Source organism: Amblyomma maculatum, chromosome 3, assembly GCF_055883805.1.
Source record: "Amblyomma maculatum isolate TAMU_Amacu chromosome 3, ASM5588380v1, whole genome shotgun sequence".
NCBI classification, from domain to species: domain Eukaryota; kingdom Metazoa; phylum Arthropoda; class Arachnida; order Ixodida; family Ixodidae; genus Amblyomma; species Amblyomma maculatum.
In genome coordinates, this window is record NC_139346.1 from 133509681 (window position 1) to 133528677 (window position 18997).

The window sequence follows — 18997 nt, forward strand, 5'->3', positions numbered from 1 at the left end:
AATCGGAATCTCTGGAATATCCCTGGGACGTATGTGTGTTGTCTGGGCTGATAGTTTTCAAAGTGCATGAAATTCGGTGGTTACAAAGAAGGGGTTTTGTTAATCATATGTATCAACTTTGTTTCCAGTTTTGTCGATAAGAAAAACAGAAATCGCTTGTTAAAAACGGCAGCGACTGCGGCGGACGGGCGCTCTGGACGAGCGCACTCCCTGATCGTCGCTAGGCCTATATTGTTTCGCATCGGCGCCACAGCAGACGACGCTTGAAAATTCAGCAGCGCTGTAGTAAACAGGCTACTCATAGAACTGCCTACTGTAAATCCCCTTGTCTCACAATGCAATGAAGATATCATTTGTCACGGCACCGCCTTAGAAGATTAGCTAATGTTTACATAAAAGAAGATCCGATAAGCCGCGACGGCACCGGTGACTGCGGCTACGCATGTGAAAACAAACTTGCTTATATCGCAGTTATCCTACCAGCATCTCGGTATACGGGTTAGCGAGCCTCAATAAGGGTTAATTGTTGACATTTCGTTATCCCTAGGCTTATTATTTAGCACAGAAATAAATTTCAGCACGCTTTCTTGACGCTAGCGCAAGGGATCCACGCACAGCTTGCGGAAGGCGCGGCCGGTGCGGCACATGGAGGCAGTGCTGCGTTCGGACGATGTTTGAGCGCGCCGTTGCCGCGCGAGCAGCACGGCACTCTTGATACTGCGTTATATATTACTATTTCAAATGCAGCTTCGTTCTAGCGATCATGCATTTCGTTCGCTGTTCCTAACTGGGAATTGTTGACGTAGCCGAGAACGGCGGCGTGCTGTATAACAACAGTGAGCCGCGAATCGAGTTCTAAGTGTGGTATCGTCGGTTAAGCATAAAGACGATGAAGTCAGCCGTGCAACAACGGTAATAACCTAATTAGGTGCGGGAACAATGACAGAACGGCACCGGACTTCAGTTGCGCGGATTTAATTGGAATCCCAAGTGGCCGAAATCGCTGCTAAGTTTCGATTATCGTCATCGACACGAAAATTATCAGTGCAGAACACAGCTGATTACAAAGGCAAGATTGTTTTCCCCTTTTCACGACAGAAGTCCATAGCGCCGAAAAAGTTTCTTATCCTCTGGGAGACTATAAAGCGCCATGTCACCTGGACCACCGATGTTCGCACAATGGAAAGCCGGGCTGATAGCCACAAGTTGCTTCACGCCCTCACAAGAATGTTCGTTTTATAATGACACGGGAAAACAATTTTTGAACATTGAACGACATTTATTTTACAACTGAGCAAAAGAGGCTCACTAGTTGGAGGGCGTCGAACCGTGCGGAGCACCACTCCCCAACAGCTGCGGATCTGCTGGTTGACCTCATGGGATCTTTGAACACGCGAAACCTTGAGCACAAAACGATATAACTGGAGAAAACAAACGGCACCAACAGCAGATTGCGCTGATCCTTAGATCCCCAATGCGCGGATGGAGCGAAGCAAGCGTGTAAAACACACGGCCGGCCTAGTTGGCCGGCCAGCATTTCGGAATTGACGTCACATCCGCCTGTTCCCCAGTTTCGACGCCACGCCCTCGCCGCTCGCGGCAGCGACGAAGACGTCACCGCGACGCGTTTTCAACAAGCGATTTCTGTTTTTTGATCGACAGAATTAAAAAAAAAGATGACACACATGATTAACGAAACCCATTCTTTCCAACCACCTAATTTAATGCTATTTGAGAACCGTTTCAGCTTCCCTATAATGGGGAATGTGCAGGACATCTAGTGCGAAGATAGGGTAAGCGGTGGTCGCTTAGGGTAACAAACTGAATTCCATGGGAAGAAAAGCGTACCAAGGGGCGGCAGAAAGTTAGCTGGGCGGATGATGCCACCGGTTCGCAGGGGCCACGGAGCAAGCCGTGGCAGGGTTCAAATGGATGCAGCTAGCATAGGACCGGGTTAATTGCAGGAATATGGGAGAGGCCTTCGCTCTGCAGTAGGTATAGTCAGGCTGATGACCATGATGATGATGAATATTTTAATGATATTGCATAATGACAAATCACATTGGTTATAGCCAGAATCCAAGTCTTCGGCGGGAATACAATACAGAATCCACATAGCAAGCCAATACCGGATTTAGTGAAGATTAATTGGCTACATTGCCTTAACGACAATGTATATTGACTAGCCACATCAGTCGTAGCCCGAATCGAAGCCTTAACAAACAATCCAAACCATAATATGCATAACACGCCAATACCTAATCCAGTCAAGATTAATTGGCTATAATACCTTAACGACATTGTGCAATGACTTGCAACATTAATCATATCACTAATCCAAGTCATGTCCAAGTGTTCAAGACAGCCAAGAATCCAGTCCAGAATCCCCATAACAAGTCAATATAAAATCTAGTCATGAATAATTGGCTATAATGCCTTAATCATAGTGCATATTAGCTTGGGACATTAGACATCAGTTCAGTTCAGTCGTTCAGTCGTGTCCGACTCTTCGTGACCCTATGGACCATGTCACGCCACGCTTTCCGGTCTCTCACTATCTTCCTAACATCACATAACTTCATCTGCAGTGCCTCAAGGATGCCATCTAACCATCGCGTTCGCTGCCTACCCCTTCTCCGGCGACCCTCAACCTTTCCCAACATCAAATCTTTTTTCAGCGACTCCTCTCTTCTCATCAGATGACCAAAGTAGCTGAGCTTTAACTTTAGAATTTGACCCTCCAATGAGCAGTCAGAATTTATGGTCGACAATATTGACTGATTTGATCTTCTGGCAGCCCAAGGAACTCTCAAGAGTTTTCGTCAGCACCACAATTCAAACGCGTCAATTCTTCAGCGGTCAGCCTTTTTCACAGTCAAACTCTCGCATCCATACATCACAACTGGAAAGACCATAGCACGAGTTATACGGATCTTGGTTGGGAGATTAATGTCTCTGCTCTTTACTAGGCGGTCAAGGCTAACCATTGCTCTCTTTCCCAGAAGCAGGCGTCTCCTAATTTCATGGCTGCAGTCTCCTTCCGTGGTAATCTTGGAGCCCAAGAAGAGAAAATCTGTCACAGCTTCCACTTCTTGTCCCTTGATGCTCCAGGACTTGATAGGGCAAGACGCCATGATCTTTGTCCTTTTAATGTTCAGTTTAAGCCCAAGCTTCTCACTCTCTTCTTGTACGCGCATCAGAAGTCTCTTGAGTTCCGCTTCACTTTCTGCCATTAAAGTGGTATCATCCGCATATCTAAGGTTGTTGATACGTTTTCCAGCAATCTTCATTCCAGCTGAAGACTCGTCCAGACCGGCCTTCCTCATGATGCACTCTGCATATAGGTTAAAAAAGCAGGGCGACAGTATGCAGCCTTGCCTCACTCCTTTCTCAATCGGAAACCAATCAGTAAGACCATGCCCAGTACTGACTGTGGCCCCTTGCCCTTCATACAGGTTCCTGAGGAGACAGATGAGGTGAATTGGAACTCCCATCTCTTGGAGAGCTTGCCACAATCTGCTGTGATCTACGCAGTCAAACGCTTTCGCATAATCAATAAAGCAGAAGCAGATGGGTTTCTGGAACTCTCTTGCTTTTTCCATGATCCAGCGAAGGTTGGCAACTTGGTCTCTAGTTCCTCTGCCCTTGCGAAACCCAGCTTGCACGTCCGGAAGCTCCCGATCCACATACTGCTGCAGCCTACCTTGGAGGATTTTCAACATCACCTTGCTAGCATGTGAAATAAGCGCGATCGTGCGGTAGTTGGAACAATCTTTGGCACTGCCTTTCTTTGGAATGGGGATGTAAACTGACCTCCTCCAATCCTGTGGCCACTGCAGGGTTGTCCAAATCTTCTGACATAATGTATGCAGAATGTTAACAGCGTCATGGTTGAGGTTTTGAAGCAACTCAGCTGGAATGCCATCAATTCCGCTAGCTTTGTTCTTAGCAAGGCTGGCTAAGGCCCATTCAACTTCACTCTTCAGGATGCCCGGCTCGAGATCAGTGATCACAACCGTCTTATGTTGGGTTTGCACATTCGGGTCCTTCTTGTACAGTTCTTCTGTGTATTCCTGCCACCTCTTCTTTATCTCTGCGGCTTCAGTGAGGTCCTTGCCTCGTTTGTCCTTTATCACGCCCAGCTTAGCACAGAAGCTTCCTTTGATATCTTTGACTGTCTTATACAGAGCTCTTGTGTTCCTTAATTGGCTGTTGTCCTCAACTGCTTGGCGCTGTATGTTCAGGAAGGCATTCTTATCTCTCCTTGCTATTTTCTGAAAATCCGCATTGAGAACCTTGTATCTTTCTATTTCCCCCATAACTTTTGCCATCTTCCTTTCCTCAGCTATTTGCAAAGCCTCTTCAGATAACCAGTTTGCTTTCTTGCATTTCTTTTGCTTTGGAACTACCATAGTAGCAACTTCTTGTATTATATCACGAACATCAGTCCACATATATAGACATAATAGACGTATATAGACATAATTCACGTAATGCTTTAACAGGAGCTGTTGGCGGGCTAGTTGGTGAATGTCTACTGTAGTCATATGACTACAGTAGATTCACGTAATGGCCAACAGTGCAATCCAGAAACAACATTAGAAGCTAACCTAAGCCAACGCAAAACACCTCTGTGTGCTCTCGCATTAATGCGCGTAAGGAGAAAGTGCAACCCTTGACTTTTACCTGACTACGTAAATGGGAAAAAGTCTGAATTGCAGCGGAAGGAAAAAAAATATTCAACTTCGAATTGAAATATCTCAGCAATAAATGCGTCTTTTGCTTCATAGAACTTCTCAGCTAGGCAGAGCACGAAGCTTGTGTCTCTCTGGAGGCATTTGAACGCTTCAGCTCCATGCCAATGATAAGTTCACTCTTTTCTATGTTGTTGCATCGAATTCAGTGTATAATTGTTCCAGCCTGATTACTCTTTGAACAACTGATTCCGGTTATCAGATGCCGTCTTTAAGCGCATAAAAATATGTTGGGAAAGGAAGGTTCTTTCCCTGGTTATTGAATGGCTGTCCTTTGATTTAAGTCGTAATAATGCAGTAAGTACGCATATAATTTGACCCAAGTGCAGCCATACGACTGCACAGGAAAGCTTTACAGCTTTCTCACAATTTAGGCTGGAGATTCCTAATTCTGTATTGGTAGTATTTCGTGACAGTCTACCTTTGATATAAGTCTCAGTTCACCTTTGTGGCTGTGAGTTTCTACCTCGTGGAAATAGGTTTGCGAGAGACGTGGCACATGCAAGCACTTTTTCACTACTTGGTAAGTGTGGCTTGAATCTCCGCGAAAAACATGCTACTGAGAAAAGGGGGTAACACCGTTAGGATAGCACACTAGATGAATGGCTATTGCAAGCTGTACCGACCCATCAAGTTCCCAAAAAGCTGACGTTTCTCCCGAGGTGATCATGTCTCATTTTTAAATAGATGTGACAAATGTTGGTTTTAACGTCATTGTGACTAATGTCTACTTTTTAACGAATGAAAGTACGCTTCTCCTCGTGTTCACACAATTTATGTCAGAGCTGGAGAATGCGCTATTGCCCTGTCACTAACGTATTTTAGGTGAACCTGCAATCAGTTCTTTTGGCATCGAGCTGCGGTCACTCCGTGCAATGCAAAATTCCTTACCTCTCCTGTTTACGAGCACCTAACGTAGCAGCCTTACCTCACTGTCCTTCATATGAATTCTTTCAACCCAACAGGGAATAGTTGCATGCTTTGCCTTCTCAATACATCTTTCGATGACGTCTCTTTCCTCTTGATATCAGATGAGGAATCAATATTTTGCATTTGTGCGTTGATCGAAAGGGTTTATTTTGCCCCTAACCTTAATCGTTTCTGTTCCTGCTCTCCATCACTCGCTGTGCTCTGTTCAAAGTATTTAGGAATTTTATTGTTAGCATATCGGTCCTTTTGTAAAAACTCACTGGCGTGATCTGCTTTATAAGAAGAAAGCTAGCATGACATAATCACCTAACACATAGTTTAGCATCTCATTCTACTTAAGCTCATGCTTCAAAAGGTGATACGGCCTTTAAAGCACTTTCATAGAATGTATTGTTGTTGTTTATCATTTACTTGGTGGTTCAATGGGCAGGTCTGGCTATTTAGAAAAAAGACGCTTTAACCCGTCGTTTGCCGGCTCCATAATTAAGTTATACATAAATACGCGTCAAAAACAATTCGCAAAAGATGCGGCGTGGTTCAATAGATGCAACCCATTCTTTAGCCTCTCATTGAGTAAGCAAAGACACAATAATCTGTCCTTGCGTCAAGCGCATCAAAAAATTAAAATGACGCATGGTATCCCATCTGCCATGCGAATATATTTTTGCATCCGACGAAGTTAATGTGTTAACGCCAATGACTTTAAATTCGAGAACAGCAAACATACTTAGATATAGGTCCAGAGAATGAAAGAAAATTAGTTAAATGAAGTCAAAGCCGTACCTTATCCAAACTGCGGCAGTAAGCAATCCCAGGAGGGGGTAGAAATTGGCCGCGCTCATTCTTGGATATTCAACGCTGCTCTCCAAGAAGATGTCTCAGGTGGCCGCCTAGCCACCGCACAGCAAACTGAGAGCTTTGCAGGCGTGGCGATAGCGAAAACTTATGAACTAGCATATTAACATCAGATGCAAAGTTCTTACAGAATGTCTGAGTGGTAACCTTTAGCCACCGCCCTGTGAGCGCTCGCATTATGGTCAACCATGGTTCGTGCTCTGCGTCATCTGCAAGTAGGTGCACTGACTTTTGAAGCTGGGGTCAGCGTATTTACATAAGGAGAGGCCACGGGCTATTTGGAGCTAGTACGCGATATTGACCGAATATAAGGGCCTGCAGGGAGCGAAAGCCTCACTACAAAGGTCTAGAGAAAAAAAGAAAAGATCAGCTTAGAGTTTTGTAGCGATGTAGAAAACGACAATACCTTTACAATTTGTTACGGCGTATTACGGATCTATTGCTTCAGGTTATTACTTACTATGCATTGATTTTGCGATTTAGTGTGCCAAAAAATGAAGCGGCTAAAAGCTGATTACTGTATCATGCACAGCCCGCTTGGGTACACTATACCCGCAAGCAATATAACAGCCGCTACGTTAATCGACGGTGTGCCACACTTGTCCACCTGCAATGTCAATGATTTTTGAGATACACAGTTCTCTCTTCTCCGCACCACACGCATAACCAACCAACATTTTCTATTCAGTACTTCTGATGATGTTTATTTAACAACATTTTGATTTTATTAAACGCAGCGGTGCATGCGTTCTCTCTTCTCCGCACCACATGTATAACCAACTAACATTTTCTATTCATTACTTCTGATGATGTTTATTTAACAACATTTTGATTTTATTAAACGCAGCGGTGCATGCGTACCGTTCACCCCATTCCTATTTCTTGCATTACTCTTCTCGTTTGTATTTCAAGCTTTTTAGTTAACTTGCATGGTTAAGATACACAGGTGAGCCTACCTGAGAGAGCCTGTCAAATGAGCGAAAACAAAATTTCGAAATGAGCGCAAGAAAAATAAGTGCTATGTTGGCATAATAGCGTTAATGTAAAACTGTCAAACACATATTAAACAATGTTTACATTATTTAACATTTCTGTTAGAAAACCCCGTGTTTTACTGTCGTATCGCTGTGCACACTGGTTGAAGTGTCACAGCTGCGGCACGCTCCCTCAGAAACAGGCTATTGTTGGACGCTCACAGGCAGCAAAAACTTTGTTTTTAAAAGCGTAGAAAACAAGGGCACCTATCAAGAAATCGTTCAATTCTGATGTGCTTTTTTTGTTTTTTTTTGTTCAGATTTTTAACACTTTAAAGTTAGTTATGTGGGGTTTTATGGTGCAAAAGGAACTTTGGCTATAATGCGCCAGCACTAGGTTAGATGATTTGTTATGTGAAGTGCCTAGAGTTATGGTGCTCATTATTGAATTTAAACATTGCCTTTGTTTAGAAATGTACAAACAAGAGAAAAATCGATTATTGCTTGTTCGCCTGAAAGCAATGCAGGATGAAATGGAATGTGTTCATTTTAAAATACAATAAAATATATTTTCTTAAGATCTTCAAGTGACAGACATGAGATTAAAATGTGATTGTGAGCTCATCACTGCAGATTTCACAGACTGGTTTGCTTTATTTTTGTCGAGAGGAAATTGTGTGATGTGTGCGTCTTCTATGCGTAGACGACATAAGATAACTTTGATAAAACGTTCTTGATGTTGGTACAATTTCCATTACCCTAAAAGGGCTTTGCAGAATGTAGCTTGTTCTTTCCTTAATTTGCCGAAGGAGCTTACCAATTAGATCTTAGTTTTTCTGCGCACCAACTTTGTGCAATCTCTGTGGGGTATGTTCTCATGATTTACTTTCATGGATTCGGCTTGCGCAGCGCATGTTTCTGCTCTCTCGTTCCTCCTTATCCCAACATTACTGAAGACCCAGCAGAATTTTATATTTTCGAGAGGTTATCTCTAACATGTTGTGTATTATGTTGCCAATCAATGGTTCAACTGCATTTTTATAGCTTAATGCAGAAAAGGACGCTTAACGAATGAGTGTAGATAATGCTATTTTTGATGTTTTCATTCCTTAATTTGTCTATAGCGACACGAACTGCACAACATGCTGCTGTAAAAACTGATGTGCACTGAGGAAGTCGTATCGATTTCTCTTTTGAATCCTGTACTATTGCACTTCCAACATAGTCTCTAGTTTTTTATCCATCTGTATAAAAAGCTGTGTAGTTGCTATATTTTTCCTCTAGGGCCAGGTATTCTTTATGTGGTGTGTGCGCTTTCTGAAATTTTGTTACTTTCAGGTCAGAAACCTTGGGGGAGGTGTACTATGGTGTTAGTTCACACCTTGGGGCAATAGTTGGAACTTCACTCATTATGTCCAGGTCCACGCATTGTTGTTCGAACCGCAGGAGTGGTTTTATTGCACTGGGCTTGTTGCTGAAGAGAATCCTGGATGGGCGTTCTGTGAATACTGAGTGACAGAGGTGTTTAGGCTGAGAGTGGCTTTTAAGGATGTATGTAGAATTTAGTGTCGTTCTTCGATTTTCTAAGGAAGTTTAATTTGTGTCTACATACAGGCTTGCTATTGGCGGTGTTCTGTAAGCACCAGAAGCTAACCGTAAACCAAGATTATCTACTTGATATAGTCGTGGATCTAGACAGCTCCAGATTATGTACTGGATCTAGTCGTGGATCTAGACAGCTCCGAGGCCAATACCACTCATATTAGTATGGACATCGCTGGGTGCTGTCGGGTCGTAGTGGCGAAGGATTGGTGGCGATGTCAAAAGATTGCGCAATGCGGTGAACTCTTCGTGAGAGTTCAGAGCTGCTTTGTAACTGCGCTGAAAAATAAATGAATTGAAAACTTGCGGCAAACGCTCTAGGTGCGTGGTGTAGTCAGTGAAAAAGACAATGTCGTCTAAGTAGCAGAGGCAGATGTGCCACTTGAACTTTCGCAAGATGTTATCCAGCATCCTCTCGAATGTGGCGGGCGCGTTGCACACACCGAAGGTAACCACATTTAATTCATAGAGGCCATTCGGCGTCACAAATGCGGTCTTCTCTCTGTCACCGGCAGCCATTGCTACTTGCCAGTAACCGGAACGTAAATAAAGAGACGAAAAGTACTCGGCACCTTGAAGGCAATAAAAAGCATCGTCTATACGCGGAAGGGGGTAATTGTCCTTGTGGGTAATTTTGTTGAGGCGCCAGTAATCGATACAAAAGCGAATCGAACCATCTTTCTTCTTTAGTAACACCACTGGTGAAGACCAGGGTCTTTGAGACGGATGGATTACACCACGTTGTAGCATGTCCTCAACTTGCTCATTGATCACGCGGCGCTCTGCCGGTGACACACGGCACGGTCGCTGTCGGAAAGGCGGGTTAGAGCCGGTCTGAATGTGATGCGCGACTGTGGAAGTGCGGCCGAGAAGTGTGTGGGCGTTGTCGAAAGCGAAACGACACGTCTGTAAAAGGGCCACACAAAGCGTCCGGTAGGTTGAAGGAAGAGCGTCAATGGATGGCGGTTCGGAAGAGGTCGTCTGGCAACAGATCAGGCGTCGGATCGGACTGCAGGGTATCGATGTAGTTATTACGGTAGGTCTCGGAGGCGTCCGGGTCAGGTAGAAGGTGGGCTGGTTGAGTAGAACCGGGAGAATCTCCCCGTAGCAGAGTAAGTGAGCGCGCAGACGGATTGTAGATGAGTAGCTGCGTAAAGCCACCGTGAACATCGATAACAGCGGACGGCAGCGGCAATAGCTTGCTGTGGATGAAAGATGCAGACAGACTAACTAAAACAGTAACGGCTCACATGGCAGGACACGAAAGAGGCACAAGGGCATAAGCATCTGGTGCTACGTCGACATCTTCAGCGATGGTGAGCTTTTGAGGACACACCGAACGGTTGTGGTCGGGCAGTGCGTCGCACAGTGCAGAATATTCCACTTCACCTCGGGCGCAATAGATCATGGCGTTATTTTTGGGCAAGAAATCCCATCCTAGGATCATGCACTGGGAACAAGCGACAAAACTATGAACTCGACACTGTACAAAGGACCTTCAATGACGACACGTGCTGTACATGCTGCTAAAGGTGCAATCCTCTCTTCACTGGCAGTGCGAAGCGACAAATCGTGAAATGACGTCGTAACTTATCGTAATCGTCGGCAGAGTCGCTTATGAATCACTGACACTGCAGCACCCGTATCGACCAGCGCATACACAGACCGACTATCGATAGAGATCACTATAACGTTCGTGGGCAAATTATGAGGCCTTGAGCTTTTCGCGGAGCACGCAGTTCTTGCTTCAGGAACCGCGGAACTTAGTGTCCCTCGTCAGAAGGTGGTGGTCACTGGCGCATTGGTGACAGTGACCGGCGACGTGCAGAAGGAGAACGGTGGGTCGTATACGGGCGCTGTTCGGCGGATTATGCAGGCAAAGAGGGAGGAGAACGAAGCAGCGGTGGGGAGTTATCCGAAGATGCAGGCCCAGGAGGCGCGGCCATGCGACGACGACACCGACGGACCACGTGTCCGGGGCACCCATAGTAGTAACAAATTGGGCGATTTTCCGAAGTGCACCAAGGTTTGTAATAGCGCGGAGTCGGAGGATAAAGTGGAGCCGTTTGAGGAAGCCGTGAGTGGCGTAGGAGAGGCTGCATGGGTGGCAACGGCTCAGGCGGAGGCTTCGCAGCCACTGCCCGTTGGTGAAAGGGGCTGGAGCAGAAGGTTGGCTATACTGTGCTGGTGCTCCGACGTGTCAAAGGAGCGATAGAAGGAGCTTCAGAAACGCGGCAAGTGCTTCTGCGACTTGTTCGCTGATTACTTGCTGCAACTTCGGCACCAAAGGAGAGGGAACGTCAGGACGCTGGTGAACGAGCGATAATTGACGGCAAAATTTTTCTCGAATAAACTGCTTTATTTTCGGCAGCAAGAACGAATGTTCTGAATCAGATGTTAAAGCTGCAAGAGGCTCCGGGTGTTCGAGCGAAGAACGGGTGAGGTTACGGCGCTTTGCGTAACTCGTCAAAGTTTGGGTATGCGCTCACAAGGTCGACGACGGTTGCTGGATTTTTGGCCAGAAGCATCTGGAACGCATCATCAACAATTCCTTTTAAAATGTGGTCAATCTTGGAGTGTTCTATTATTGAAGCGTCCACGCGCTTGCACAGGTCTACAACATCTTCAATATCCCTTGTAAATTTCTCGCCAGGAAGCTGTGCACGGCCGCGCACGCGTTGCTCAGCACGTAGCTTGCGCACTGCCAGCCGGCCGAAGATATCGGCAAAACTAGCCTTGAAAGCAGATCACGATGCGATATCGGCCTCGTGGTTGCAGAACCCCAGGATGGCTATGCCCGTTAGGTCGAATATGACATTATTGAATCTTAATACATCGTCCCATTGGTTGCGAGTACCGACCCGCTCGTATGAGCATCGTGGTTGCCGGTTCCACTGAAGATAGGATCCCGCTGGCGCAAAGCTCCACGCAGCAGACGGAGAACGAGATGCCGGTTGGACGAGGGGTGGTAGCGTCAGTCAAGGCTGTTGTCGAGATTGTGCGGCTGCGGAGCATCAGGGCGGCAGGAAATCCTCACCTCCACCAAGTGAAAGGGGTTTTACTGAGTGTTCAACAGGGGATATAGCCCTATGGAAGCTGCACAGCGAACACAAGAACACAGCCAGTCTAGGCACACACAAGCGAGCTCGAGCAGCGCAGCGGCACTCCATCGTTCTCTTCCTCGTCTGCGTGTATCCGCTCGTAGTTCACTACAGTAGGATGATCTTGCTGAGCAGTATACTATTTATCCATGGTCTAACTTGGAACGAATGACAGAACGATAGATATGTAATAAGCATAGGGTCGCCAAAGAAGTAATGTCGGAATTTCCCAATGGCCCAAACGAAGCCAGGCACTCCCATTCCGTAATAGAATAGTTCTGTTCCCCTGATGACAGAAGTCGACTGGCGTAGGCAATTACGCAGTGTTGGCCGGGTGATCGCTGTGCAAGAATGGCACCAATCCCGTGGCCACTGGCGTCGGTGGCAGACGGGTTGAAATAGGCCAGCACAGGAGGATTGGTGAGAACAACGATGAGGGTGGAGAATGCGTTAGCCTGCTCTGATCCCCAAGAAAAAGAAGCGCCTTTCTTCAGCAGATTGGCAAAGTTTGGGACGAACCGGCGAAAATAAGAGCATAGTCCTATAAAGCTACGGACATCACGGGGTGAAATGGGAGATGGAAAAGCACTGACAGCGCGAACTTTGTCGGGGTCGAGTTGCACGCCGGTGGCATTCACCAAATGACCAAGCGTTTTAAGTTCGCGGCGACCAAAACTGCACATCTTTGAGTTCAGTTGAAGTCAGGCACGGCGGAAAAGTGCCAAGATGGAACAAAGGCGACGAAGGTGGCTTTCGAACGTGGGCGAGAAGACACTCACGTCATCCAAGTAACAGACATGTCGTCCATTTCAAGCCGCGCAGTAAGGAGTCCATCATCCGTTCAAATGTGGCCGGGGCGTTGCAAAGTCCAAAAGGCATTACCTTAAATTGGTAAAGTCCATCGGGAGTGACGAAAGCTGTTTTCTCGCAGTCTTGTTCGTCAACAGAGATTTGCCAGTAGCCGCTACGAAGGTTGACGGGGGAAAAGTAGCGGACTCTATGTAAACAATCCAAGGCATTGTCTATTCGCGAAAGCGGATAAACATCTTTCCTTATAATCTTGTTGAGATATCATTAGTCGACGCAAAAGCGCCAACTGTTGTCTTTCTTTCTAACGAGCATGAGAGGAGATGCCCAGGGGCTGTTCGAAGGTTCGATGATATCGTTGGCCAACACCTTGTCGACCTTCTGCTGGATGACTGGGTGCTCAGAAAGGGACACATATGGCCTCCGATGTACAGGTTTCGCATAGCCGGTGTAAATGCGGTGAGTCACAACTGATGTTTGGCCCAGAGAACCGGCAGCAAAGTAAAAAATGTCGGTGAAGGACAACAAAAGGTTGTGCAGGTCCTGAGCGTGTTCGGGGCTGAGGTCGGAGGCAATGATGGCGGACATGGGTCGGTAATTGTAGCGGACAATACGGGTGTTTGAAGGACGCTTGAATGTGGGGCAGGAGTGAGCGCACAAATGATGCAGTCCGTGAGAGGGAACAAGGGAGCAAGGGATATTCCTTCGGGTAGAACTTGGGGCGACTGACTAAAGTTCAAGATAGGAAGGTAGGTGCTGTTCTGGGTAACGCATACGATGAGGTGAGGAAGAAGATGGGAAGGTGAGATGAGGAGTAGCTTTCTTGACGCTGCGGTCAAGAAAGACCTTGGTGATAGAGCAAGCAACATAGTCACCATCAAGCACAGGCGGGAAAGGTGACAGTGGTAGGTAAGAGTCAGGGGGCAGGCGAGCGAACTCGGTGGAGCGAAGGTGGGGTGTAGGTTGAGGATGTTCTGAGCAGACAGGTAGGTCCAAACGAAGAAGGCCGCTGGAGCAGTCGATAAGGGTAGAGTGGGCCGTTAAAAAGTCAAGGTCGAGGATCACATTACGAAGGCACTGGTTGAGAATGGTGAACAGAACAGGAATGTGATAACCAGCAAGGGTCACTCGGGCAGTGCACAGACAGCAGCAGTACTGCCATCATCAACACGAACGGTGGGCGAAGCGGCGGGGATCTGTACTTTCTTGAGGCGGCGGCAAAACGATGAGCTCATGATCGAGACTTACCGCCAAACTCTGAAAGCTTCCTTTCCGTCGGCCTATTCCTAACCTTATGCGAGGCCTCCTTTCCGCATGTTCTTGATCTGGGAAGCCAGCGTACTCTGAAAGCACCCATCACGCCTCCTCACGTAAGGAACGCATGCCACGCATCTGCGTTTGAGGGTAGCGCCAGAAGCTTTACTCGAACGCTTTTATTCAATAATAAAAATACACTTTGTTGCACAGTTTTTCATTTAATTACTGACATACAGGCGTGTCGCCTTTTTCTTTCGATTTCGTTTACTAAACGTGAAACATTGCTAAAGGCGAGCGCCAGCTGGCGGCCGTCTATCAACACTGGTGAGTCGAGCCGATGTCAACTCTTTGCGCTGCAAGTACACGACCTGTGCACGCCGCCACGCCGCTTCAGCGTTTTTTTTTGGATCACTACCTGAACTCACCACCGAAGGAGACGACCATGCCTGGCAAAGCATACTTTACAGAGGAAGAGAAGAACCTCTTGACGGAGCTCGTCCGACAGCGCAGCTCTGTGATCGAAAACAAGCGTACGGACTCTGTTTCGCTCAGCGCGAAAAGCAAAGCGTGGGAGAGACTTTGCGAAGAGTTCAACAGTAGGCCCTTCGTACGCCCTCGAGAGCCGAAGCAGTTAAAAAAGTTGTGGGACAACATGAAACAGCGGTGGAAGCGAGAGAAAGCGAAGCAAATACGAGACGTCATGGCGACAGGTATGTACTACAAACGTACTACAGTACGTTTTTCGCCTCTTCCGCGTAGCCGCAACTACTAGGCCTGTTTTATGCATGTACACTATATGCATACATTGCAGGAGGCGGGCCACCCCCACCACCTATGGACGATCAGCTGGCGCAAGTTGAAGCAGCTGTACCGCACCTTGCCGTGCGCATACCTAACTCTTACGACAGCGACCGCCCGCTGGAAACTGGACCATCGGCATCCGTTGCCGAAATACTGGACGGCATGCTGCGCGACAGCGCACCAGATGACAGTGACGAAGGTGCGCAATTTTTTTTTTTAATTAGAAGACTTGCCGTGTGGCATAAGATGGGGTAAGTCGTATAGGCTGTTTTTATCAGGGAACGTAAACTTCATTTGTCAGATACGCTGTGAAACGAAGTAGGCTGCTCGCGCGAGAGTGCGTTCTCTCAAATATTGCGAGGTGCATGCAAACTTCTCGCTACTCTTAAAATCATGAACGTAGCGATAACTGTATAGCAATCAAGTTCGGCATGCAAATGGTGGAATTCATTTTTGTTTCCAAATATAAATTAATGGTACAAGTTGTCCCAGGAAGTCCACAAAATCTAATGAATCGTTTGCCTCACTGCTGCAGTATCTATGCTTGTATTTGTTTGCATTAACATAAGATGCGTTATATTTTGTTTTTGTGCCACTATACCATAATGATTATCTTGACTGTACCCCCATACTGTATTGCCAAACAGGAGCTGTAGGTAATGTGCAAAAAAAAAAATGCATACCGTTCTGTTCTGCAACTGGGCTGGGACTTGCACGATTACTGACTGCTGATCTGCGCTGCGTATGTTTCAAAAGCAGCCGCTGCTGCTAACCTATATGTACTTTAACCGTTGCCAGGTCTCATTATTGCTGTATTTTATTTTCCATTTCGAAGTATGCTGAAAGTCCATCAGACAAAAACAGCAACTCTTGCACATAGTTACTTTATTTCATGTAACATATATGTGGATTTCATGTCGGAAGTATTTTTGGTTTTGCTTTTTGCAGAGCGAACACTGGAGCACAGCTCAGGTGATGTGGCAGCTATGCAGTACATGGTGCACAGCTCAAGTACACCACCCAGGGAAAGTGAAGATAGAGCAGCAGATGAGCCTGGAACCACAGGGCCTGAAACAACGGTGCATGGAACAGATGCATCTGCACATAACCAAAGGGCAGCAGCTGAACCAAGTGTGCAGCGTGCCCGTGGAGGCAGGCTAGCGCTGTTGCAGCAGATGCTTGACGCCGAGCTCGAGGCTCGTCTTGATGCTATAAGGAGCGAAAAAAATAAACACAAAGAAACTGAACACAGGGAAAGGCTTCGGTGTCTCACAGAGGAGCATCAGAACAGAATGAGCAACATGAGGGAACAGCATGCTGATGAGAGGAACAAGCGCAAGGTGCTGCATAAAATGCGGCTTCGCATTTTAAAAGAAAAAGAAAATGTGCAGAAGCTGAAGCAGGCTGTCCTCAGGGAGCAGCTGCAGGCAGATGACTCCAAATAGCAGAATTCTAATTTCGCACTCTTGCAGTTAGGACTATGGACACCAAATTTTAGCCGAGTGTTTGCTTTCAGATGATGCGTTAGATATTGTAATACATGGATGGATGGATCACCAAGAGTCAGTTGCCTACAACTGCAAAATAATTGAATTTCTTCTTGATGTTGCTTTGGTTTCATTAACTGAACGATGCCTGTGACACGAAGTCGGTGTTTAGTCACGAGAAATGAAACAATGAATCACTGTAGCTAAAGGTGAACAACATGAAGTAGTGGCTCAATTATTTTTTACCATTTCTAGATGAATTCCTTGTGGTCCATCTGTTCTAATGCCAAACGCATACTTGAAATAAAACATACAAGCAACAATTTGGTGACCTATATTATTTTAAGCATTATGCTCAAATACAATCACGAGAATGTAGTTACGGCCATAAGTACATTCCATCACAGATGACAAACATAATCCTCAACTTTAATTTTATTTTGCAGGCGACTAGTCAATTATTTAATTTTTTCATGTGTTTCGATGTCACCTGTGCTTATGAGCTTATAGCTAATGTGTGCTTGCACCCTATAGGAGCACGATGTGGTAATACTTGATGCTGCAAAACCATGGAGACGAAGAAGCGACAATGTGACAAATGACAACAATGCATGTGCCAAGAGCGGTGCTTGCAACTTCATTATGAAGCCACAAAACATGGACAGTTTCTGAGTGCAACTCTTTCTTTTGTTAGCTCAGTGTGTTTTTTAAATGTGTTCAAGTTCCAATAAAATCTTTAAACTAGTGCTTTCAACAATGAGCCTCCATTTGCTTTTCATTGCAACACAACAAAGCTTTATGCACATCACAGTTGGCATGCTGTATTTTGCTGAGGACTGTCTCTGCCTGACTGAACAGATACACACTGTTTGGGGCTGAAACATAAGAGATAGCTTTTTCAATCAGTAATGTATTGCTGATAGTAATGGCTTTACCTTTGTACAGAGTCCACTCCATCATATCAGTGCCCAGAGGAAAAGCACCGGCGAATGAGGCAGCTACGGGTTTGTGTACCCAGAACTGCATCGGATTCCTCTGGGGTGTAATTTTCACCCAGGTCGGGGACTTCCTCTTCAGGACCTGGGCAAGGGTCCTTCATTGCACATGCAATGTTGTGCAAAGCTGCACAAGCTGTTATAATGGCCGCGGACCGATCAGTGGCCGTCAGCAGCTTTACTCTTAGGCATGCGAAGCGCCTCTTCCAGACACCAAAGGCCCGTTCCACGGTATTTCTGGTTCTGATCTGGCTTGTGTTGTACCTGTTAGGCAGAAAGTGTGCAAATAATTTATTATAAACAAGAAATCTGTTTTAGTGCAAATTCATTCATGCACACTTACAACCTCATGCATGTTTGACTTCAGTAAATGCGAGGAATAAAGTTGTTTCCCAGGCACCTCATTTTTTTAAACGTGTCTCTACATGCACACTTACAACCTCATACATGTTCAACTTCAGTAAATGCGAGGAATCAAGTTGTTTCCCAGGCACCATTTTTTTTAAATGTGTCTCTACATGTACTCTCTGAGAATTCAACGAGTGTTCTCTTGCACCCCATTATATCACCACATACCTCTTTTCTGCACTTGTTCGAGGATCCCTCAGAGGTGGCATCAGAAATGGTAGACAGGCATAGCCCTGGTCTCCAAGGAGAACGCCTGGCATAGCTCCTTGCTCATACAGAGCCATTACTCTGCTGTTTGCAAATATCCGGCTATCGTGGACGGATCCAGGCCAGCTTGCGACAACGTCATAAAACTGTAGCTCTGGACCAGTGACAGCCTGTGAGGAAAGAAATGTGCACGGTTCAAACACGAGAAAACAATTTTAATGCCTCAATGCAGAACTACTGCCTACAAGCTCTCGTTCTTTCCAAGAACGATAGCTGATTGGAACAAGTTACCTTACAATGTAGCAACCTTATTTCCAGAATAATGTTCATATGCAAAGAGTTCCAGCCAGTAAGTTTAGCATATGTTTGATTCTTCCAGTGAATGCCCTTGATATGTTCCTTTTTTTTTCTTTGTGTTTAGATGGGAATGTATTATGCGATTATCTCAAGTTTATAACCCAATGTGTTCCACAGGAACATTACTGTGCGCAATTTTTTTTTCTATATTGTAATCTGTTGTAGACCAAACATTGTACATGTTGTAACCACTCTTGCCTAGGTTACCAAAAAGCACTGTTTGGCATGATTTTGCTTGCCGGTTTAGCACTGAAGAGACTGGTGCAATGTTAAAACGTCTTTAGTTGGTCTGCTTTTGGTAGAAAGGAAGGCTCAGTGCCTCAGTTCTTGGTGGACACCTACACAAGAAAGCTTTCTGCTCGCCTCTAACGATAGTGTGAGGTTTCGCACCAAAACAATATGAACGTGGCATATATACGTGACAAATGCGCGGCCTCGAGCCGAGGCGTAAACACTCTCCCG

General features: G+C 45.9%; 2 protein-coding genes across 2 annotated transcripts in view; one reads left to right on the plus strand and one right to left on the minus strand.

Moving 5' to 3' along the window:
• Positions 1 to 6680, minus strand: part of LOC146196094 (uncharacterized) — a 29225-nt gene extending 22545 nt beyond the window's left edge. Inside the window, exon 1 of the mRNA XM_084598095.1 lies at positions 6468 to 6680. Coding sequence (XP_084454221.1) covers positions 6468 to 6526 — 59 coding nt within the window. The 5' untranslated portion in view covers positions 6527 to 6680. The remainder of the gene's footprint in view (positions 1 to 6467) is intronic.
• An 8019-nt stretch (positions 6681 to 14699) lies between these two features.
• Positions 14700 to 15393, plus strand: LOC146196096 (myb/SANT-like DNA-binding domain-containing protein 3). The gene is made up of 3 exons (XM_084596914.1): positions 14700 to 14990; positions 15092 to 15280; positions 15383 to 15393. The coding sequence occupies exons 1-3, from the start codon at positions 14723 to 14725 to the stop codon at positions 15391 to 15393; spliced, it is 468 nt and encodes a 155-aa protein (XP_084453040.1). The 5' UTR covers positions 14700 to 14722.
• The last annotated feature ends 3604 nt before the right edge of the window (positions 15394 to 18997 follow it).